The 24,862-nt window shown below is 37.5% G+C and overlaps 1 protein-coding gene across 1 annotated transcript; it reads left to right on the top strand.

Moving 5' to 3' along the window:
- Window positions 1-7,437: 7,437 nt before the first annotated feature.
- Window positions 7,438-11,364, top strand: LOC125672850 (uncharacterized protein K02A2.6-like). Its single transcript, XM_048909067.2, has one exon. It carries the CDS (start codon window positions 7,438-7,440, stop codon window positions 11,362-11,364), a length of 3,927 nt encoding a protein of 1,308 aa, XP_048765024.2.
- Window positions 11,365-24,862: the final 13,498 nt, after the last annotated feature.

Below are 24,862 nucleotides of genomic sequence, written 5' to 3'. Positions count from 1 at the left end.
TAGTGAAGTTGGGAAGAAGTTAATGGGTTTTTTTAATTTAAAATTTCGAATACAAATAAACGGGAAAATTAAATTACTTTTATTTATACAGTGCATCTAATTTACTTTTCAGATATTTTAATTGTATATCTTTTACTCGATCGCGACTTTTTACGAAAAACTCTAATGATATTGACCATCGTTAAAGTCTTTTGGGAAGCATATTGTATTTACTATATGCAATTCAAAGTTTTCAGCTTGTAAACCCAACTTCAACATCTCAAAAAAATACTTTATTTTATGAATATCGTAATATTAATGAGCGCATATCTATTTCATTCAACTATAACAATTTAACAGCACATATTAGTTTCTTTTTTGTAACTTTTTTTTTGATAACATGTACCTCTTAATTGCAATAATAACAAATTTCATTGATTATTATCTTCAATATTGCATGGGTTTGCTTCATTCTATATTTATTCAAAAGCTTAGAACTACATGAGAGGAAAAAGATTTCGGTCGATGAAATCCAGAAACAGGAGGGGGAAATTCTATACCAGGGCAGTTTTTCCGCGCAGGGGGAAATTCTATACTGACTTTGTACATAGGGGAAATTATATGCTGGGGCGCTTTTTCCCCCTATGGGAGAAGATCTATCCCGGGCCCGTTTTTCCGGGGGGGGGGGTCTAGTCGGGTGAAAGTCTATGCTACAACACCGGTACTATTTATTGTGACCCGGTTTCTGGGTACTGTTCATTGTATTTGTCTTGACTACTATTTATTGTGAGCCGGTTTCTGAGTACTGTTTATTGTGCGTTGTTTGCTGAGTACTGTTTATTGTGTTTTGGTTAATGAGTACAATTCATTGTGTGCTGGTGTCTGAGTACTGTTTATTGTGGGCTGGTTTCTGAGTAATATTTATTGTGGGCTGGTTTCTGAGTAATATTTATAGTGTGCTGTTTTCTGAGTTCTGATTATTGTGTGCTGGTTTCTGAGTACTGTTTATTGTGTGCTGGTTTCTGAGTACTGTTTATTGTATGCTGGTTTCTGAGTACTGTTTATTGTGTGCTGGTTTCTGAGTACTGTTTATTGTGTGCTGGTTTCTGAGTACTGTTTATTGTATGCTGGTTTCTGAGTACTGTTTATTGTGTGCTGGTTTCTGTTTACTATCAATTGTGTGGTGATTTCTGAGGGCTGTTTATTTTGTGTTTCTGGGTACTGTTTATTGTGTTTTGGTTAATGAGTACAATTCATTGTGTGCTCGTGTCTGAGTACTGTTTATTGTGGGCTGGTTTCTGATTTCTATTTATTGTGGGCTGGTTTCTGAGTAATACTTATAGTGTGCTGGTTTCTGAGTACTGATTATTGTGCTGGTTTCTGAGTACTGTTTATTGTGTGCTGGTTTCTGAGTACTATTCATTGTGTGCTGGTGTCCGAGTACTGTTTATTGTGTGCTGGTTTCTGAGTACTCTTTATTGTGTACTGGTTTCTGAGCACTGTTTATTGTGTGTTGGTTGCTGAGTACTATTTATTGTGTCAAGGATGAGAATAATGTTGTATAAAGAATTTTCCCGAGTTCAGATTGACTCCAAACGCAGATAAAGATGATAAAGCTGTTTATTATAGACCAGCCTTGCAAAACTTCAAAATGATAGCAGTTTGTAGTGTACATTGTACTTGTAAGCTGACCTTGTATTGGGATGGAAATAAAGACATAACAATATGTTTACCTATATACAAGTTTTATTTTTTGCACTTATTGTATTTTTAAAACAACACCCCCTCCCATTGTGGCTGTTGTTGGTCTTGGCAACTAGGCAATGAGTAAAGTTTTACCATGAAAATTACACCTGTGTATTGACACCCAAATGGTACAGGCTAAAACCACATCATTGCCGAATGTTATATCATAAAATCAAGCAACAAATTTAGCAGATCTTCTCATTCCGGTTGACGGCAATGTCAATTTTCAATTAAACAAAAAACCATATGACTATGATTCCGGTGAGCGGCAATCAAAGTGTATCATATATATATGTGACCAAATTGTCACCAAATAATTCAATACATACAATATTGTCCAATCAAATCATTCAATGTCCATTCACAGGAACCAGACGCGCATTCTTCCACATGGCGGAAATGGTTACAATATTAACCATTGAAGCCACCGCCACCAAGGGGGGGGGGGGTTAGTTCCTGGAGCCATGACCTTGCCACAAAATACCCCGTCCAAATTCTAGTATAACTTTGGATACACTTGCCATCCATTCGTTATAAATTGTTCTAACCCTGCACTAATATTGTTGAGAAAAATTCCATTCCCTATATTTGATATATGGACCCCATCTGCCTCAAAAAGATTTGTGTTTACATGTTTGATATCCAAATACTTGATATAACATCCCCCATTCCTTACTATATAAGCCGCCACTGAACTCTTGATTCTTTTTGCAAAATTATTCATTTTTTCTATGCTATCTGATGAATACCAGTTTTTTCTAGGCAATATTTGTGACCATACTAGCTTTGTATTGGGTAAAAGTTTCCAAATTTTGTCAATTGTACCTTTCATATCTTGTATAAGCTGTTTGATTGGTGTGTACCCAAAATTATTACCACCACAATGTAGAATAATGTAATCAGGTGGGTCAGCAACTTTCAGCAATGTTTTGATCTTGTTGTACATTTCATACCAGCCCATACCCCCCTTTTCCTTGCCACCAAATAGACACATTTAATCTATCCATTAGTCCCAAGTTAACTCCATCTGGTCTGATTCTAGCTGCTAAAAATGTTCGTTTGACTATTGATGAGCCCACTACCCATACCTGTTGTTCTGAAAGTGTGTATATAGAGACATGATAAGATTATATAATTATATGACTTGAAACCATTTTCATATATACTTAAATATATGACAGTCTTAAGGGTTACACCTACATTTATATTATGATTACATCCTAACATAAATTTTGTATGCTCTAGATTTCCATCTTCCTGCTTTACAAATTTCTTCCTCTGACATACCAAACATTGCTGCACTGGTTGCTGCTCCAATTCTAAATGAATGAGACTTGTATATTTTACCTTCTATTCTATTATCGACAAAACTTTATTTAAAACTGCCGTAAATTGGTATCTAGTTAGTGGTTGTCCACTAAAATGACAGAACAACTTTCCCTGCACTGAAGGTCGTATTGCTAGATATTCTTGAATAATCTTAATTGGTTGTATTTGAGACCCAAATTGGCTATTCTGAATAATAATTGTTTCTCCTTCCCCTATTTGATCCACTTTGGAATGCTTTAGTTTTATTTGCATTTTCTTTTCTTCTGTAAACATTGTTATGTCTTCATAATCAATTGCATGTCCCAGATGTTTTTGGTTTTTTACTGTCATTTCTCCAACTCTAAAGAAACCAAAAAATGCTAAAGTGTAGGCGGCTTGAACCTGTTTCCATTCATAGTAGTTTGTACAAACCAAATGCAAACTTTGTAGTATTTGATTTAATATATTTGATGTAATTGCCAGTCTGGCATCATTTTTCTTCACCTTTCTTCTGAATCCTTCTAAGAGTTTCTTAACCAGAAAGCTTTGAGTTTCATCCCTATCGTTTTGAATTTTTAGTTTGTAAGAAATAGCTGAAATGTAAGTTCTAGCTGTTGCCACTGAGAGATGTTTTGCTGACATATAACCTATAAATAGAACCATTTGCTCTAACGTAGGGGGCCATATTTTGCTAAGGTTTAGGGAATCCTGGAAATCCTCAAAGCATCTTAGTCCCTGATTGTATGTTTCCTGAGTATTTTGGGTTGTTGCTAGATTTAACAAGTTGTGTACTTCATTTCTAACATCAACTGCTGAAATTCTACTGGTATTTTTGGGGTATTTTGTTTGCTTGTGGAGCCAATTCATGAAATGTTTTAAATTGTTTACGTGACAGTGCATCTGCGATACTATTTTGTGTACCTGCTATATGTTTTGCCTTGAATACTATGTTTTTTTAACAGTATAAGGACCAACTTTCTTATCAAAAAACATGATTCGTTTTGATTTTGATGTTTGTTAATAATTGACACCAGTGCATTGTTGTCAATGTACATTATGATCCTCTTGTTCTTAAAGAGCATTTCGCCCCATATTTAAATAGCTAATACAATGGGCACCAGCTCCAAAAATGACATTTCTTTAAAAATACCTAATTCCCATTTTGTTGGCCAAGGCCAGAAAACCCATCTACCTTCCCAGTATGCACCACATCCCAAATCTGGATTGCTTGTACTATCTGTAAACAATTCCATATTTTCATTACTCAGCCATTCAACTGTTCTAAAAAAAAAAAAAAAAAAAAGTAACCAAGTTTTAACATCTTCCCTAAACTCATTTGTGATTTTGATATGATGATGAGCTTTTGTCACCCCACAAGTAGCATCATAAAATATTCTGTTGAATGATCTTGCATTTGGCACACCTTTGCTGAAACAATTTAAGCTTCCAACTATGCTTTGTACTTCTTGTAACTGTAATGACTTTTTAATGAGAGCCATATTTAGCATAGATTTCAACTGTTTTACCTTTTCTAGAGGAATTTTTACAACCATATCAACCGTATTTATTTCTAAACCTAAAAATATAATGCTTGTAGATGGTCCTACTGTTTTTTTCATTTGCTAACGGTACACCCACCAAACTGCACAAATTCTGAAACTCTTCCATTAAATGTGAACATTCTTGAGTACCTACTCTTCCAATAAATAAGAAACCATCCAGATAATGATAAACCGTGCCAATACCTGTCTGTTTCTGGAGTTGCCAGTGTAAAAATGTTGAAAACTTTTCAAACAGCTTACATGACATTGCACAACCATTTGTCAATGTGATATTTTCCTTGAAATTTGAAACCTAGCAAATTAAAATCACCAGGATGGATTATCATTAGTCTAAATGTAGATTTGATATCCATCTTAGCCAGCAATGTTCCTGTTCCCAACCTAGCTACTTTTTCTAAAACCTGATCTAAAGATGTATAAGCTACTGTACATTCTTGGGGATCTATGTAGTGATTAACACCATTATTTTCTGGAAAAGATAGATGTGTAATTAATCGCCACATTCCCTCTTTTTTGGGTACAATGCCTATTGTCGATATTTTTAAATTTGATATTGGTTTATTTGAATTTGGCCCCCCTATCCTTCCTTTTTCCACTTCATTATCTATTTTTTCTTTTGCTCTCTCAGGGTGTTTTTTGACAGATGTAAGATTATCTGATACACTACCTATTCTTGGCCCTTTGTACCCTAATATGAATCCAAATCTAAATCCTTGCAAAAGTTCTAAAGCTATATTTTTTTTTAGGATAACTGTGTAACAATGATTCTAAATTGTTTATATCTATAGGGGTGGTCCCAAGCTTTCATACATTAGAAAGTTCCCCTTTGACCACTGAATTGAGACCCCCCTCTTCCTCTTGTGTTTTGGTACTGACCCCTTGAAAATCTGTAATTTCCCTGTCCACGAAAATTACTAAAACCTTCCCCTTGTGTGCTGATGTTTTTTGATTGACAAATGTTGCTAGGATGTTGACCCCCACACTTGATACATACATGTAAATATGCACAGGGTGATCTGAAGCATGAACCTTGGTAGTTGTAATTGTAGCATTTTTTTAAGTTGGAGCAGCAGACAGAGTTTTAACAGCAGGTAAAACAAACATCAACCATAATTCTGAATCAACCTCACCCCATGGTTTTGTAGGGTTCTTTGCCATTTTTAATCTGAATTGTTGGTCATACTCTTCAAATCCAAGATTTCCTGACCTAGATGCTGCTAACCTAATATCATTCATGTATTTCAAAATTTCTAATGTTTTTGCCGGATGTGCTTCTAAATAAATACTGCAAAAAATTATAAATGCATCCGTCCATTGTTCAATGTTGTTGATTTTTTTTAAGAATTTATCTCGGATGTTTGTAAGTCCCAATTCACCATTACAATTGTTTGTTTTTGTGGCTCATTAGAATTAATCAACAGTTTTGCCAATTCTACATACTGACCACTGACTATTTTGTTTTTAATTTCTTGTGAAACATTAAGTCCAATGACATTATTGTAACTGTTGACCATATTTGGTATATCTATGCCCTGTGTACCTCGAATAGTTTCCCTGGAATTCTCCATGCGGAATCCCGATGCTTCATCTCTGAGTGATACATCTAATTCTCCCTCAAATCCATTATTTGTTAATGTCTCCATTGTCGTCTGCTCTTGAAATTCAACTGGTCCTTCCACATTTTCATTTGTTCGCCCCTTTCTCATAACTTCAGCTCCCTTCTTCTTTTTCGCCCTTGTTGATTTTTCTTTTGGCATGTTTTTTCTACAATTTAACTTATTTTCCGTAGCTTCTGAATCTTATAAAAAATTAAAATTTTGTCTCGACTTTTATCTAACCGTTCTCCCGAAAATGCCTCGTCATAACAGGAAATTCTACTGGTATTTGCCAACTTATTTCCGGTAGGATTCCGGAATAGTGTTTCCGAAAAATTCCTCAGAAATAAAATATGTTCAAGTCTGGCTAAAATAAATGGATTTATAGTTAATTCTATAAATCTTATTATTTAAATTATTGAATCATGAACGTCAGTGAACGTGGTAAACGTGGTAATCTACAAATATAATGAATTCAACTCACATACGTCCAACCACGCACAAAGTTTAAACATGAAAATAATTTTACTAAATAAAATTATTTTAGTTATATTGGTATATAAAATAGTTTTAAATTAAAATAAAGTCTTACCATGCAAGACAGTTTGGAAATCCAGAAGATTTCTGAAGTAATTATAGTCAATGAACAAATGCTGTAAAGCTACTTTTGTTCAGGTCCGTCTCTTATGGTGTCCGGATAGGGCCAATTGCAAAAGCGTGACTGCGCGTCAGTCACAATACGCCGTCACGCCAACAAGCAACGCGCCTTCGCGCTCTCACGCCAACAAGCAACGCGCCTTCGCGCAGACAAGCAATGCGCCTTTACGCTCTCACGACAACAAGCAACGCGCCTTCGCGCTCTCACGACAACAAGCAACACACCTTCGTGCCGTCACGCCAACAAGCAATACGCCTTCGCGCCGTGTTGCTTGTTGGTGTGACGGCGCGATGGCGCATTGCTTGTCTGCGCGAAGGCGCGTTGCTTGTTGTCGTGAGAGCGCGAAGGCGCGTTTCTTGTTGGCGTGACGGTGTGTCATATTATGTTTACACTTTTATCTGTACGCGTAATCTATTCTTAGTTGGGGAATCCGCATTCGTTTGTATAAATACATTTGGCTTAGTGCGCATGCACAGTATTGTGTAACCAATCAGAATTCAGCAGTATTAAATGTGTTACAGTTATGTCGACTTGTGTATATTACAAAACATCACATGGTGTCAGAAGAAACTGATGTAATATAGACAATATGAATGAATTTCGACCACCTGATGTGCTAATATTTAGCGGTAATCTGTCCGAAAACTGGAGACGTTGGTCCCAGCGCTTTGACCTGTACCTAAAGGCAAGCGGAAAAGATAAGAAGGATGAAAAAATCCAGGTAGCCATTTTGCTTCACGTCATCGGGGAGGAAGGTATAGAAATCTTCAATAATTTCGCCTGGACGGAAGATGATGACAAAGAAAAAATTCAAGCAGTCTTAGATAAATTCAAAGATTATTGTATGCCCCGCAAAAACACACTAATTGAACGGTACCTGTTCTGGGAAAGAAAACAAACCGAAGGGGAAACCCTCGACCAATTCGTCAACGATTTGAAAACAAAGGCTAAAAACTGTGAGTACGGTGATCAAACAAATTCAATGATAAGAGACAGAATCATATTTGGTATCCAGGATGAAAGATTGAGAGAAAGGCTCTTGCGAGAAAGCGACAACCCTACACTCGGAAAAGTTGTAGATATGTGTAGGGCAGCCGAGGCAAGTAAAAAGCAATTGAAGGCAATTAAAGGTGAAGCTCAGGTAGATGCAATCTCAAAGAAATCTCACACAAAAGAACACTTCCCTGTAGCACAAACAAAGCAGAAAAAATTCGCATCAACAGCCTCAAAACCCCTGCATAAAGTCTACAAAGAAAAAACATTTGACTGCAAGAAATGTGGCAACAATCATAAACCCAATTCTTGTCCAGCATACGGAAAAAAATGCAGGTTGTGTCAGAAACCTAATCATTTCGCAAAGCAATGTTTCACCAAGAAAAGAATACATGAAGTAGAACACTTTGATGTAGAATCTGACTCATCAGACAATCAGCTATACATAGGCGAACTCAAAGTCCACACAGTAGAATCACAGAATCATTCAAAGGGAGACAACGCATGGTATTCACTTGTCAATATAGAGAACAAAACTGTGAAATTCAAGTTAGACACGGGCGCCGAAACAAACGTTATCCCGAAAAGCTTGTTCAGCAAATTAAAGAACGCAAAACTCCAACAAACACGTGTCAACTTAACGACGTATGGAAACAAAGTCGTAAAGCCGCTGGGTAGATTGAATCTAAATCTGAAAACGCAGAATAACTCTCAAAGTAGTGATGCCGAATTTTACGTTGTTGATTTCGATGCAACTCCGATTCTTGGGTTGAAAACTTGTTCGCAGAAGAAAGTAGAAGTTGTCAAAAAACAAAATGAAAATGTGACAATGAAATCGCTACTAGCCGAAAAAGAAGTTTTTCATGGCTTAGGAAAATTCGAAGGCCAATACCATATAGAGCTGGATCCGACAGTCAAGCCAGTGATCAATCCACCCAGAAGGGTACCACACACAATCATGCCGAGACTAAGGAAAGCTTTAGAAAAGTTAGAGGAAAGCGGTGTAATCGTGGCAGTCGAAGAAGCAACAGACTGGGTTAACAGTTTAGTGATAGTTGAGAAGAAAAATGGAAATCTTAGACTGTGTCTAGACCCGAGAGACCTTAATAAGGCAATCAAAAGACAACATTTCAAAATACCAACTGTACAAGAGATTGTTTCACAACTTAATGGGAAATCGCTCTTTACAATCTTGGATGAAAAAGATGGATATCATCAAGTAGAATTGGACACTGAAAGTTCGTATTTATGTACATTTCAAACTCCATTCGGTCGTTACCGTTACACACGACTGCCATTTGGAATCTCAAGTGCTAGTGAAGTCTTCCAGAGGAAAAATATGCAAACATTCGGTGATATTCAAGGAGTGCACATGATAGCAGACGACATGATAATTGCCGGAAAAGACGAAACAGAGCATGATGAAACGCTTAGAAAGGTGATGAAAAGAGCGAAAGACAAAAACATTAAATTCAACAAGGACAAGATTCAGTTGAAAGTTCGTGAAGTCAAATACATGGGAAATATTGTCAGTGCGGACGGAATGAAGCCCGATCCGGAGAAAATAAAGGCAATTCAGAAAATGCCTGTTCCGACAGATAAAGCCGGAATTCAAAGATTATTGGGAACAATAAATTTTCTTGCACAGTATATACCGAATATGTCCGAGATTACTGCTCCACTGCGTACGATACTCAAGGAAAACGTACCATTTACATGGCAACATGAACAAGATGAGGCGTTAAACAGGATAAAAACAGCACTTACAGCAAACCCAGTGTTGACGTACTACGACGTTACAAAAGATGTGACTATTCAAACTGATGCATCTCAAAGTGGAATTGGATCCTGTCTTTTACAGAATGGAAAAGTAATTGCGTATGCGTCGAAATCTATGACGGACGCGGAGAAAAATTATGCGCAGATAGAAAAGGAGCTACTTGCTGTTGTATTCGCCTGTGAGAAATTCAATCAGTACATATATGGCAAAAAAGTGTTAGTGCAGACCGACCACAAGCCGTTGGAGGCAATTAAATCAAAACCACTTCACAGAGCTCCACCAAGTTTACAACGGATGTTGCTCAGGCTCCAGAAGTATGATTTAGATCTCAAATACACACCGGGAAAATTCATGTATGTGGCCGACACACTTTCACGCGCATTCGTAAATGAAAACGACTCAAAGCAAGAACTCGATGAAGAAATGGATATAATGATACACACATTGATCCAAAATTTGCCAATCAGTGACGACAAACTGTCTGAAATGAGAAATGCGACAATGCGTGATCCGGAACTAATAAATTTAAAAACAATTTTGGAGGAAGGATGGCCACACCACAAGAAGAATCTTCCGGAAAGTATCCGACCGTATTGGAATTACATGGCAGAAATCCATGAAGCAGACAACTTGATGTTTGTCGGAGACCGGATTATTGTACCGTTGGAGCAAAGAAATTATGTAGTCAGCAAAATTCATGAAAGCCATTTGGGAATGGAGAAGTGCAAATCAAGAGCAAAGCAGTCCCTTTATTGGCCAAACATGTTTGCAGATATAGAAATGATTTGTAGCCAGTGCTCTATTTGTAATAAATTCAAACGACAAAATCAGAAAGAAACTTTGATCCAACACGAAATCCCTGCGCGACCGTGGCAAAAAGTTGGAATTGACAATTTCGAATATAAATCTCGGAATTATGTTCTGGTAGTTGATTATTACTCGAAATTTGTTGAAATAAGGCTGCTGCAAGGAACAAATGCACAGTCAGTTGTGAACAATTTGAAAGCTATTTTCTCAGTTCATGGAATTCCCGAGGAAATAGTTTCCGACAATATGCCATTCAACAGTCATTTCTTTAAAACGTTCACCAAGGAGTACAACATTAAACTGTCAACGTCAAGTCCAACGCATAGTCAGTCGAATGGGATGGCAGAGAGAAGCATTCAGACCGTGAAACAACTTTTCAATAAAGCACATGCAGAAGGAAAAGATGAATGTATTGCTCCATTAGAGTACAGAAACACACCTGTGACAGGGATGGACTATTCTCCTGCTCAACTGTTAATGGGAAGAATGCTTAGAGACATCATACCGACCAATCCGAAACTTCTTGAACCGAAAACACCGGAAAATGCGAAAATGATGCTGAAACAGAGACAACAAAAGCAAAAACTGTATTACGACAAAAGTGCAAAAGATATGAAACCGCTCGAACTCGGAGATCCAGTGCGATATAGATATGGCAAAACTTGGGAACCAGCTGTTATTGTGGAAAAACACAACTCACCAAGATCGTACATTATATCAACAGAAAGTGGACAAACATTAAGAAGAAATCGTAAACATATAATGAAAACTAAAGAAGAACCGATTCCGATTACAGACGAGGAAGATCACATCGTGTTACCGAAAAGTCAGAATGAACAACCCGAAGGCCGTGCCGAACAGCAAGTTCCGAGTCCAAGACCTAAAAGAACAATCGTGAAACCAGCAAGGTTCAGGGACGATAACTTTATTCAATGAGGGAATCTTAACTGAAATAGTGCTTGTCCGCTCACTAGATAATGAGGGAATCTTAACTGAAATAGTGCTTGTCCGCTCACTAGATAATGAGGGAATCTTAACTGAAATAGTGCTTGTCCGCTCACTAGATAATGAGGGAATCTTAACTGGAATAGTGCTTGTCCGCTCACTAGATAATGTTTTCATTATGAACTGTAACAACTTTATTTTCATTCATTTAATATTGAAAATTTAGATTTTCATTTTTTGAGAGACAGTCAGTCTAAGTTAAGCAAATTGTTTGTAACCTATTTTATCTCATAAGGGGGATGTCATATTATGTTTACACTTTTATCTGTACGCGTAATCTATTCTTAGTTGGGGAATCCGCATTCGCTTGTATAAATACATTTGGCTTAGTGCGCATGCACAGTATTGTGTAACCAATCAGAATTGAGCAGTATTAAATGTGGTACAGTTATGTCGACTTGTGTGTATTACAAAACATCACACGGCGTGTTGTGACTAACGCGCAGTCACGCTTTTGCAAATGGGCCGGCCCTATCCGTACACCATAGTCTCTTGAGGTGTCGTGGTTTTTAATGATAATGATGTGATGTTAAAGTTAGCGCTAGAGACATGCGCACTCACTCACAGAACTAGAAAAACACACCCTTACTCCCCCAGGCATTCCAATAATAGTAACCACTATCAAAGGGAATTAACTCTCACACAATGAATGAAAGAATGAATGAACAAATGAATGAACGCAAGTCAATTTGTCAATAAAACAAATTAAACATCAATTATGATAATGAATAAATTACATCCCGTGACATTCTCCCTTGTCAAGAGAAAATGTCTCTCGACATTTTGTCATTAAATATCAAAAGTGGGAAGTATCATATCATAAGAATACTATGGTAATAAGTCATAAAATCCTAAGTATACCATAAATATGGCAATCTCCGGCATAATATATATACAAATTCAGCATGACATTCTCCCTGTCAGATATACCAGACCTGCTGGGAATTCATTGCCCACTCACCAAACCGATCAGGAGCGTTTCTTTGTCTACAAGACAAGACCTGCGCGGAACAAAATCGGAACTAGGAACTGAAACATCAACATTTTCTATCGATAATTTAGATGAAACCGTGCTACCAATTATCTCGATCGGAAACGGAGACTACAGTCGATACAGGTTCGAACTGTGTTGTACTATGTACGGAACCGCGGCTCCGATTTTCAAACCAAGTAGTACCCTGTGCACCGGAAGATTCTACGAAATCATTCGCATGGTTGATACTTGAAGTATTGGGAACCGGTTTGCCTCTTCTACATGACCTTCGTGATTGATAATAAGGACGCTCATCATCATCATCACTGGATGATGACGTATCTGATGAATCAGATAACTCAATCACTTTTCCGCAGGATCTAGTGGATCTCTTCTCTCCTTGTTTGTCCTCTGACTTCTCATCTATGGGAGAATCTGAAATGTACATAAATGGTAATAATAAATTTCTGTGCAAAGTTTTCACTTTCCCTGACTCTTTCTGGACTTTATAAACTTGAATATCTGGATTGAGAATATCCACTACAATGTATGGGTCACGCTCCCATTTGCCAGATAACTTGGATTTTCCAGTTTTCACCATAACTCTGACAAGAACACGGTCACCAATCTCTAACTTGGAATTTCTCACTCTGAAGTCATAAATCTTCTTGTATCTATCTGTATTTCTCTCCATGTTTGATCGAGCCACCTAACCGCTTCTTCAACTTATCAACATAATGTTCTCTGCTCTTTGACTTCTCAGAAAGACTATCTAATCCTAAATGTGCATCAACAGCAAGCCTGGGATGCCAACCGAACATAAGATAATGCGGTGAAAACCCAGTCGTATCATGCTTGGTTGCATTATATGCCTGTACCAACGGTTGCACATTTTCCAGATTTCCAGTCCTCCTTCTGATGATTCTCGAGAGTCCCTAGCATCTTTATCAGTGTTTGGTTGAATCGTTCTACTGCTCCATTCCCCATGGGGTGGTAAGGGGTTGTTCTGCCAGGTTGCATAGATCTTTGATAAGTCTACTTTCGAAATTACGGCCTTGATCAGCATGTATTCTCTCTGGAAAACCATAGTAACAAATACATTTCTCATAAAGAGCTTTAGCTATAGTAGAAGCCTTCTGATTACGAGTTGGAATCGCTGCAGCATATTTGGTAAAATGATCGGTTATCACCAAAATATCCTCTATGTTCCTTTTGACCTCTCTCGAGACAACAAATCTATACAAACTAATTCCATAGGCCTCGATGTTCTTATGGTCACCAGTTTAGATCTAGGCTGTTCTCTGGTCTTACTCCTGATACACCTACCACATTGTTCTACCTTATCCCTAATATCGGAATCCATGCCTAACCAGTAAAATCGCTGTTTAATTAACCAACTGGTTTTTTCTCTGCCCTGAAGTCCTACCTCATCATGTAAACCTTTCATAATCAAATCTAGCATACTCTCTGGTGCTACTACCTGTTGTATCTCAGTACCATCCAACTTTGTATTTCTAAATAGTACACTTTTTCTAATCTCAAAATTCTTTTTCTCTCGCATATACTTTCTAACTTTGTCAGACTCTGTATCAGATTCACCTCCAGATAAAAGTAAGGACTTTACCCTACTGAGAATTATGTCTTTATTCTGCTGGTCCTTCCAGTTGACTGTGTATAATTCCAGTGATTCGGTTTCCGCTACATCCTGGTCCAGTCTCCCTGTGTCTGTGATTAGCATGCTCTCAGCCAATGGTAGCTGTTCCCTGTCAATGAGGGCTGCCTGAAAAACTGCTTTGATAACATCTGGAAACATTTCTGAGTTGTAGGGCCTCCTGGATAAACCATCGGCATCCTGATTTGATTTTCCAGACCTGTAATATATCTTAGAATTGTAATTGTTCAAAGCAGACAGCCAGCGGTGACCTGTATCAAGCTTGGCTGTAGTAGTGACGTATGCCAATGGATTATTGTCTGTCCGTACTTCAAACTCATTGTTGCACAGATAATCCTTGAATTTATCTACAACGGCCCACTTCAAACATAAAAACTCAAGTTTATGTGCTGGGTAAAATTTCTCACTTTGACGTAGACCTCTATTACCATAGGCTACAACTCTTTCCAAACCATTTTTCTTTTGGTACAAAACAGCACCAAGACCTTCGGAAGAAGCATCAATATTCAAGTCAGCATAGCTGAGTATTGGGGGATTTGTCAGCAAATGAATAAGGGTGTGAAAAGCACTGTCCTTTTCCTTACCCCATATCCATGTCTTTGATTTCTTCTTTACCTTGGACTTTCCTTTGTTTGTAGGGTGTCCAACTGAAAGCTCATTGAGTGGCTTGACTATCTTTGCGTAGTTCTTGATAAAGCGCCTGTAATAACCTGTAAACCCTAAAAAAGAACGTAATTGTTTTATGTTTTGAGGTACTGGCCATGATTTCAATGCATTAATCTTGTCAGGGTCTATTTTGATTCCTTGTTCTGACACAATGTGACCTAGATATTTTACCTCACTCATAAAAAAAATTCACACTTGGAGGGTTTTAATTTCAAGTTATGCTGTTCTAACTTGGAAAAGACGCTTTCCAACCTAGTCAAGTGCTCCTCAAATGACGTGGAAAAATCTAAAATGTCATCTAAGAAAATAAAACACTTTTGTAAATGCATGTCACCCATGTATTTTTCCATAAGCCTCTGGAATGTGGCAGGAGCATTGGTAAGACCGAATGTCATCCTATTATATTTGTAAAATCCCATAGGACCTAAGGAAAATGCCGTTTTGGTTTATGTTCTTTAATTTCAACCTGCCAGTAACTGACCGTAAATCCAGTTTACTAAACCATCTGCTGCCTATAAGTGTATCAATGGTTTCCTCTACTCTAGGGAGATTGTAAGCATCCTTGATAGTACTTCCGCAGATCAATACACAATCTCAGAGAGCCATTAGATTTTCTAGCTAAAACAACATTTGAGCAATATGGACTTTGTGACTTACGTATGGCACCAGCCTCCAACATTTCCTTCAAATGCTGCCTTACCTCTTCAAACATTCCTGGCGCTATCCTTCTGTAGGGCTCCTTAAATGGAACATTATCTGTAAGTTTGATTTCATGCTTCACTAAGACTGTGTTACCTATGTCAGTAAATGAAGTTGAAAAGATATGTTTCCATTTGTTCAATAACTCAGAGGTTCTTTCAATTTCTGTATTTGAAAGATTCTGCTTATTGATCTTTGCTCCCAGGTCTCCACAAAATTATCCGATTTGCCTCCCTTTGCTGGACTAATAGAACAAAGCCTTGACCTAGGTACGATCTTAATAGGTTGTGCAGATAAATTACACACTCTCACAGGTATACGAGATACTTTCCTACATTGGATTTGAGAGTCACAACTCTGGGACAAATTACCAAACTCCCAGATTGTGATGTATCTGATTGTTCTGTGATTACAGTATCTAGGACATACAATTTCCTGACCAAACCATTGATAGTTTTGACCTCATTGGGACCAACACTGATTGGGACATGATTGGTAGATTTCACCTTTAATGCATTACTGCATATGCTTTTAAATGCTAAGTCCCAAGCTTTGGGTACTTCAGAAATGTATTCCATTCTGGACAACATTTCCTTGCAATTTATAATGACATTAGTGCCAATAATGATTGGTATCTCTGAACCTTCACTGTCATGTGAAGACTGATCAACCAGTACTGGTACATAGAATGGGTTCTGACTAAAAAATGGTATCTTAAGTGCAGCCTCTATGTAACCGGAAAATGGAAGAGTATTGCCATAAACATTGAGCTTAAAATCTTCCAAGGCTCTTAGTTCTGGTTTAGGTTCTAGAGAATCATAAAATGTCTTAGAAATACAAATTATCATGGAACATGTGTCCACTAAAGCTTTGGTTTCTTGATTACATACATACAATAAACACTCATTTGAATGTCCAACCATTCTAGCAAATAGGTTTTCTGGCTTAGGGCTATGAAAATCAGCAGCCTCTTCAGTCTGTCCCATAACTGAAGAGGTTACTCTTTTGGATGATTATGATGGTGGATATCTGACCTATTTGTACCCGGTCTCATGTGACCTTCATCTAAAGCTTGAGGTTTCTGATTTTTCTCTTAACCGTAACCCGTTTTGTTGCCTTTATAATAACCTTTGTTTTTACCTCTATCAAAACTTTGATTCTGACCTCTCCCCAAGTTATTTGAACTCTTACATTCTAAATCATTCAACCGTTTTGTTATGTCGAGAAAGCTCGATGACTGAGAATTCATGGCTTGCTCTAACCTTCTCATCCGTTCTAATATGGCTTGAAGATCTTTCTTGAGGTCCTGCCCATTTTCTTGAACTTCTGCTCTTTCTGCATGAGATGTTGCTGCTCTGGAATTTGGTTTTCTGGTATTCTCCTCTTCTTGCTGCGCCTTTCTAATTTCCCTAAGAAGAGGTTGAAAATATTTAATGGAGTCATACAAATGTCTGGTAGAATTTTTCTATGTTTGACCAGCTAATCCTGTCCAGAATTTATTCCTAAGCATAGCATCCTTTGCAACTTCATCAATAAACCCAAACTGAATTGCTTTTGATATTGTTTCTTCCAAACGAGATGCATAAATTACAATAGATTCAGTTTCTTTCTGAAAATCACTGTAAAATGACTGCATTAGATTTTCATTGGTTGCTAACATTACCAAAAAAATCAATCTAACTTGTGCAAAATATCTGAAAGATTAGCATTTTCACCTAGTGGTACAAGCATTGAACGAGCTAAGCCTTTTACTGAGTTTCTGACAGCTTGTAGTAAAATATGTTCAGGATATTGACCACTCTTGCGCAGACACTTAATCTCGAAACTCCACACCTCATACTTCATCTCACCCTTTTGTGGTTCATCAGTACCACTGAAAATAGGCAACTTTGGTACAATCACCTGAGGATTACTGAGAGATTTGTAGTTTCAAGCATAGGATTAAGAATTCCTGGACCAGTCTTTGGCTTAACATCCTTAGGTATTGGACTAAAACTGGCACTCTCTTGTACTGCTTTAAATAGATTTTTCATTCTAGGACCAAAATGACCCACCGGCTTACCAAATACTGGTTTTGATGCCAATGGGTTTTTCGGTGTACTAGTAACTAGTAACAGTCAGAACTCTGTAATAAGGATTCTCATTGACCTTTTCTATATGTTCAATGACATCATCCTCTTTCTTATCCTCGCCCTCTTGTTTTGGACTGGCCAATATGACAATAACCAACCAAAGTTCCAAAGAAAACAACCAAGAAAATGGTAACGTACCTTGTCTCCGTAAAACAACCGTTTTTTGTTTGTGTCACAGTTGCAATTTATTTAAAATATATTTATGCGCTGTAATTATATCGGTATCGCGAATCTTTTTAACACACACAATACACACACAAACACATACATGTACATAGATATACAAAGAATACAAATGACATTGACAAGGCAAATAAATAATTGTACAAATAACAGACACAATGAACAGTCAATATTTACTGAAGTTCTGTTCCTGCCGACAAAATTGTAGGTTCAGTTCACAGAAGTCGAAACGCGCTGCGATCTCAGGTTCATGTTATAACTTTACGGGCGCAGCCAAATTTTCGTGTGTGTGACGTCACAGTCCAGAAATATCGGTGGAGAAAATACCTGACGGTGAACAACTTTTCTCCGGTCGAGGATCGAGCATTTAAGGCTGGTGAACACTTTTCACAGGTGAATACGGTTATGTGCAGACACTAGAAACTAGTTTTGAATTGTAAGTAGATGAAATTCAACACCTAACAACACAATGATCACCACTATTACATCGTTGATATCACAACTTCATTTTTTTCCCGCTTTTATGCGTCTAATGTGATCAGCATATTCAAACTAGTCTCCTATTTAACCACTGGCTGATCTAGATAATTCTGAACGAAAGGATGCAGTAAACTTCTGGATGTCTGGGGACTGTCTTAAGGTCCCTAGTGAGTCCAGTACAAAGCCTTGGTGGAGGGGGGGGGGGGGGGGGTGAGTGCTGGGGGAGGGCGAAGTCAGTGGCGGATTTAAGGGCGGCGCCCCCCCCCCCCTAAAATTTTCAAATTTAAGGTAAATCTTGGTATCTTGTTTCGAAAAATGTATTAAACGATAAAAGAACAGGGCCGTAAATTACATGGAGGCGAAGGAGGCAGCTGCCTCCTCCAACTTTTGAGCCAAAAAAAATTAAAATTTAAAGTTCATTAGAATTTATGTTGTTTCCAATAACTAAGAACATGATACCTCCCTTAAAAAGCATTCTAAATCTTTCTTTTAGAATTAGTTAGTCAAGTAACATCTTAGAAGGCCCTAGAATCAAGGATTTTGCACGAAACGTGTTCAGTGTGCACAAAATGTGCTCAGCGTCTGGGGGCCTGGGCGGCCCCCAGACCCCCGCCTAATTTCCTGCCTCCTCCAAATTGAAGGTTAATTTACGGCCCTGAAGAAGCAATAATTTCTTCCATTCCCGGAGAAATAAATGACAAAATCTTTTGATTTCTTGAATTACTTTATTGAGAGAACTTAATTTTTCCAGAAACCCTTAAAATTTGCGTCGTTTTACTAATTTCACTGTATTAAAAATGACATATTTCAAGCCCTATAAAATCTGTAAAATCCAGAAGCTTCCCGGGGCTTCGCCCCTGGACCCCTACCAGGGCTTCGCCATGGACCCACTGGGGACCGCCTTAAGGCGGCCCCCAGACCCCCTGCCTCGTAAAGTGGCACCCCCGTAACCGGAATTCCTGGATCCTCCCATGAAGTCCCCTGAAACAAGTGCTTTCTGACAAAATAAAACGTACATGCATGCTTTTTTCGACATCTCTATACAAAATATCATATTTGTGAGGGGGGGGGATCTCCCGGCGCAAGATTCCTCATTATTAGCTACATGTATGTTCAACTAGTCCTTATATGGAACCGATCGCGGTAGTTCGGTGATATACTCTTTGGTTCGTAACCGTGAAGTCGCATGTTCGAGTTCTACTCGTGTCATGGCTGCATCAAACCTTAGACGTAAATATAGTTAATACTTTCCCATACGCATTGCTATTTAAAAGTGAGAATCACGGATCGGATAATGTGACCTTAAAAGCAGACATTCCGTGTTGCGACAGGCGTTGACACGTTAAAGAACAGTGCGCGTACATGTAGCAATATTAGTAAGTCTATTTGTGGTACTTCACCTGCAGCTGGTGACGGCTAAATATAAGTGGGACCTAAACTAATGAAATCCTTCGTAAGAAATCAAAATAAACAATCCCTCGGATGCAATACAAATGAAAGATTTTGCAATGCAAATGGAAATTATACAATGCAAACGAAAAAATATATAATACAAATGGAAAATATAGAATACAAATGGAAAAGTATACAATACAAATGGAAAATATAGAATACAAATGGAAAATTTTACAATACAAATAGAATTTATACAATGCAAATGAAAACTTATACAATGCAAATGGAAAATATAGAATACAATGGAAAATTATACAATACAAATGGAAAAGATCAAATATTGCAACGTTTGACAGCACCATTTCTGAAAAAAACAATAAAAAACAATTAGAATGATATTACGTAATGGAATTTCTGGTAACATACGTTACATTCAGATAAAATATTTTTTAATGATTTCTCTATAAGATTGCATCAGAGATTAACCCGTTCATTTCTAAGATATATTATGAAAAGATGCCGAATTCTAGCAAATTGATAAATTTGTTTGTGATAAATACGTGCATAGTTACATGTATCATAAATAAGACAGTAGTAGAGAAAAGCATGGCCTGTATTTCTTGCAGAGGATATCTGTATATGCTACTGAATATGGGAACAATAACACATTTGTTTCTTCATAACATAGTTGATATTCAACAAACATATCATTAATGATGATATTTTGTCAATATGTAGTTCAATATTTGATGTCCAATCAAGCATTTGATTTAGTAACATACGTATGTTACCAGCGTTCTATTAATTGTAATGCTTACACCAGAGGAATTTCGAGATATTTGGAATACGATATACATTCTTTGATATCAGAAAAACAAATTCAGACCAAAACATTCTATCTGCTTAATCAATATTGTATATCAAACATTGCAGTAGTTGCAACAGTACTTACCATAAGAGAAAATTAATCCTAGTTCTCAAAGTTACGTATTGACTTTCAAACTCAAATGTTCGAATACCACATCATGCAGACAGCAAAAAAAAAAAAAAAATACGCGGGAATTTGTTATATCATTCCCTTTAGTTAATTTTTCGGTAACGAATGGTTACATCTTGACACGTTTGTCAAATTTCAGACCAGTCAATGACTTCTGCAAAACGAATGTTTATATTTTTATTCTCTGTACACTAAATATTTTCATAAAAAGGATAACATTTGCTCTGCAAATACGTTTTGATAAAAAGTTTATTGTATCGAATGGTGTTACACCCCAAATCGTAGCCCGTCCCAAATAGTCACCGGCGACGATTTGGGATCGGCGACGATTTGGGGTTTCTTATGTAACACCCCAAATAGTCGCCCGTCCCAAATCGTCGACGGCGACGATTTGGGCATAACCTCACACCCCAAATTGTCGGCCCCTTTGCTGCAACTATTTGGAAACATCACTTGCATACAAACTGGCCCTGTTTGTTAACTCCTTCTCCTCTCCTCCTCTTTCTTCTTCTTCTTCTTCTGTGGTCCAGCTATGACCTTACAAGCATTTTTATCTTCTACTTCGTCTTCTACTTCTTCTGTTGTATATATTTTTAAAAAGATTTATTATGATCACAGTATTTGTTATTGTTGTTTTGGTTGGTAGTGGTTTTGTTACTATTGAAAGAATTGTATTTGGTGGTGGTGGTGGTGGTGGCGGTGTCAGTGTTGTCTATATGATTTTTTTTCGTCCAGTCCTCGGAAGAGAGAGAGAGAGAGAGAGAGAGAGAGAGAGAGAGAGAGAGAGAGAGAGATTGCATGTGAGTGATTGGAGGGGCAGTGCTGGGGATATCTCTGACATGTTGAAGAGTGGGCGACAAAAATCTCACTTTCTTATCTCAACTTAGACCGTCTCACCTTTGGTGAGTCATAAAGCTAGTTTTAGCTAACTTGAGACAGAAACCGAGATCAAAACCATGGAAACTAAGCAGGAACGATTTGAATAATGGGATATGTTTACATTTCATTATCATTTTTCCAATGCCACCGCCTATAGCACAATGCTTGGAAAATTAGATCATTCAATAATTTTTAACGTGATGACTTAACAAAAAGATGCTGATTGGATGAAAAATTCGTTTGATTGCCAAATCGAAGGCTATTAGAAAGCACCACATCTCCCTTAGCTATTACCCGCCAATTCAAAAGACTCGTTGTTCGGTTTGATTAAACCGGAAGAAATTGAATAAGAATTTGGAGAAGGGGGCGGAGGATTAGAAGGGAGAAAGAGAAGGAAGGGGAATAGGTGCTGGAGGAGCAGAGGGAGGAGAAAAGCAAAGTTGGGATTTGGGACTGGGGGATTGGGTGGCGACCATTCGTGCTCGGGTATGACTTAAAATTGGCGACCATTCGTGCTCGGGTATGACTTAAAATTGGCGACCAATCGTGTCCACCCTCACGGCACATTCGCTCGCCCGGTGACGATACGTGTGGCACGAATGGTCGCCGGCGATCAAACGTGCGGCACGAATGGTCGTTGGCGACCAAACGTGCCGAGACGACCAAACGTGCCGTAACACAGCTCGCGGCGCTTTAAGCTCTTATTGCAGAATTCTCATTTTTGGGGAAGCATGTCAGTTGTAATCTACATACAAAATTGCATTCAAATAGGTTGACAAACACCAGAGATATGGGCACGGACAGACAGACAAACAGACCAAGTGAAACCTATGTACCCCCACATAACAGGGGGTTATTCTGTGTTATATATCCAAAATACGCCAATAAAATATTAGCGGGCGACGATTTAGGACGGGCGACGATTTGGGATGGGGCGATGATTTCGGATGTACAATCGACATGCAAAATTTTGAGAATTCTTTTCAATGCCACCTCCAAATATCCCTTAATGAATATTTTTCCTAAGGTTTTGGATATTTTAGCGACAAAATAGATTTTTTAAAAACCCATAAGGATAAGACGAAATTGGATGTTTAATCACAGAATAAAATCTGGCGACATGGAGTAATATATATACACCACTGCTTAAAACCATACGCAAAAGGTGAATGAAAATTTAGATAATACAAATGATATGAACGCAAAGAAAATTAACAAACACTCTCTCAGATTTTTACATTTGCTTGTTCAATTTTAAAAATTGAGTCGGCGACGTGACCTGTTACAAAATTAGGGTATCTAAGGCTTCCTACCAAGTTTATAAGTAAAGAGGAAATAAAAAGTACACCATGCCTAAGAAGGCTATGGACCCATGAATGTATTCCACACTGTATATACATGGTTTGATATAGCTTATTTTCTAATAAAGTGCCGCGACATCGATTGCACGCTTTATTGAGTTTTAGTGAGCACACAATAATCACTACTCAGGAACTAGCACAGAGAAAAAATTATTCTCAAAAACCACCATAAAAAAACAGTACTGAGAAAGCAGTACACAATAAACAGTATTCATGAACTAGCACACAATAAATAGTGCGCAGAAAAAAGTACACAATAAACAGTATTCGGCAACTAGCAAACAATAAATAGTGCTCAGAAAAAAGCACACAATAAACAGTATTCAGCAACTATCAAATAATAAATAGTACTCAAAAGCACAAATACAATAAACAGTACACAGCAACCAACACAATATAAACATTACTCAGAAATAAGCACACATTAAAGACTACTCAGTAAGTAACACACAATAAATTGTATTTGGAAACCAGCACACAATAAACAGTACTCAGAAACCAGCACACAATAAACAATCACAGAAACCAGCACACAATTTATAGTACTCAGAAACCAGAAGACAATAAACAGTAAACAGAAACCACCTCAGAAACAAGTACACAATAAATAGTACTCAGAGGGACAACTATATTAAACACTACTCAGCAACCAATACTGAGAAAGCAGCAAACAATAAACAGTATTCAGAAACCAGCACAAAATAAATTACAGTTAGAAGGAAAAATAAAAGAAACAATACTAAAAAAGCAGCACACAACAAACAGTAATCAGAAACCAGCGCACAACAAACAGTCCTCAGAAACAAACACAAAAAATAGTACTCACAAACTACCCAGAAAGATACACCCAATAATCAGTACTCAGCAACTAGCGAACAAAAAAAAAAACAGTTTTCAGAAACCAGCACACAATAAATAGTACTTAGAAGGATAAATACAATAAACAGTACTTAGCAACCAGCACACAATAGACATTATTCAGAAACCAGAACACAATAAACAGTGCTCAGAAAAAAACACCCAAAAACAATATTCAGCATCTAGCAAACGATAAATAGTACTCAGAATGATAAATACAATAAACAGTACTCAGCAATTAGCACACAATAGACGGTACTCAAAAACCACCACAGAATAAACAGTACTCAGAGACAAGCACAGAATAAACAGTACTCAACAACCAATAACATAACAAGTAGATCTCGGAAACCAGGACACAACAAACAGTTCTCAGAAACCAGCACAAAATAATCATTACTCAAAAATCAGTAAACTATAAACGGTACTCAGAAACCGGCACATAATAAACAGTACTGGGAAATTAGCACATAATAAACAGCACTCAGAAATCAACACACAACATATAGTACTCAGAAACCAGTACGAAATAAACTGTGCTCAGAAAAAGGGACACAATAAACAGTATTCAGCAGCCAGCAAACCATAAATAGTACTCAGAAGGACAAATACAGTAAAGAACAGCACTCAGTAACCAGCAGACAATAAATAATACTCAGAAACCAGCACACAATAAACAACACTCAGAAACCAGCAGACAATAAATAATACTCAGAAACCAGCACACAACAAACAACACTCAGAAACCAGTAGACAATAAATGATACTCAGAAACCAGCAGACAATAAATAATACTCAGAAACCAGCACACAATAAACAGCACTCAGAAACCAGCACACAATAAACGGCACTCAAAAACCAGTAAACAAAGAACAGTATTTAGAAACCAGAACATAATAAACAATACAGGGAAATAAGCCCACAATAAACAGTACTCAGAAACCATCACACAATAAAGAGCACTCAGAGACCAACACACAATAAACATTACTCACAAAAAGCACACAATAAATAGTATTTAGCAAATAGCAAATGATATATAGTACTAAGAAGAACAAACACAATAAACGTTACTCATCAATTATCACAAAATTAACAATAATGAGAAACCAGCAGAAAATGAACAGTACTCAG

This window comes from Ostrea edulis, chromosome 1 (genome assembly GCF_947568905.1).
Source record: "Ostrea edulis chromosome 1, xbOstEdul1.1, whole genome shotgun sequence".
NCBI lineage: Eukaryota > Metazoa > Mollusca > Bivalvia > Ostreida > Ostreidae > Ostrea > Ostrea edulis.
This window is presented reverse-complemented; position numbering and strand designations above follow the sequence as displayed.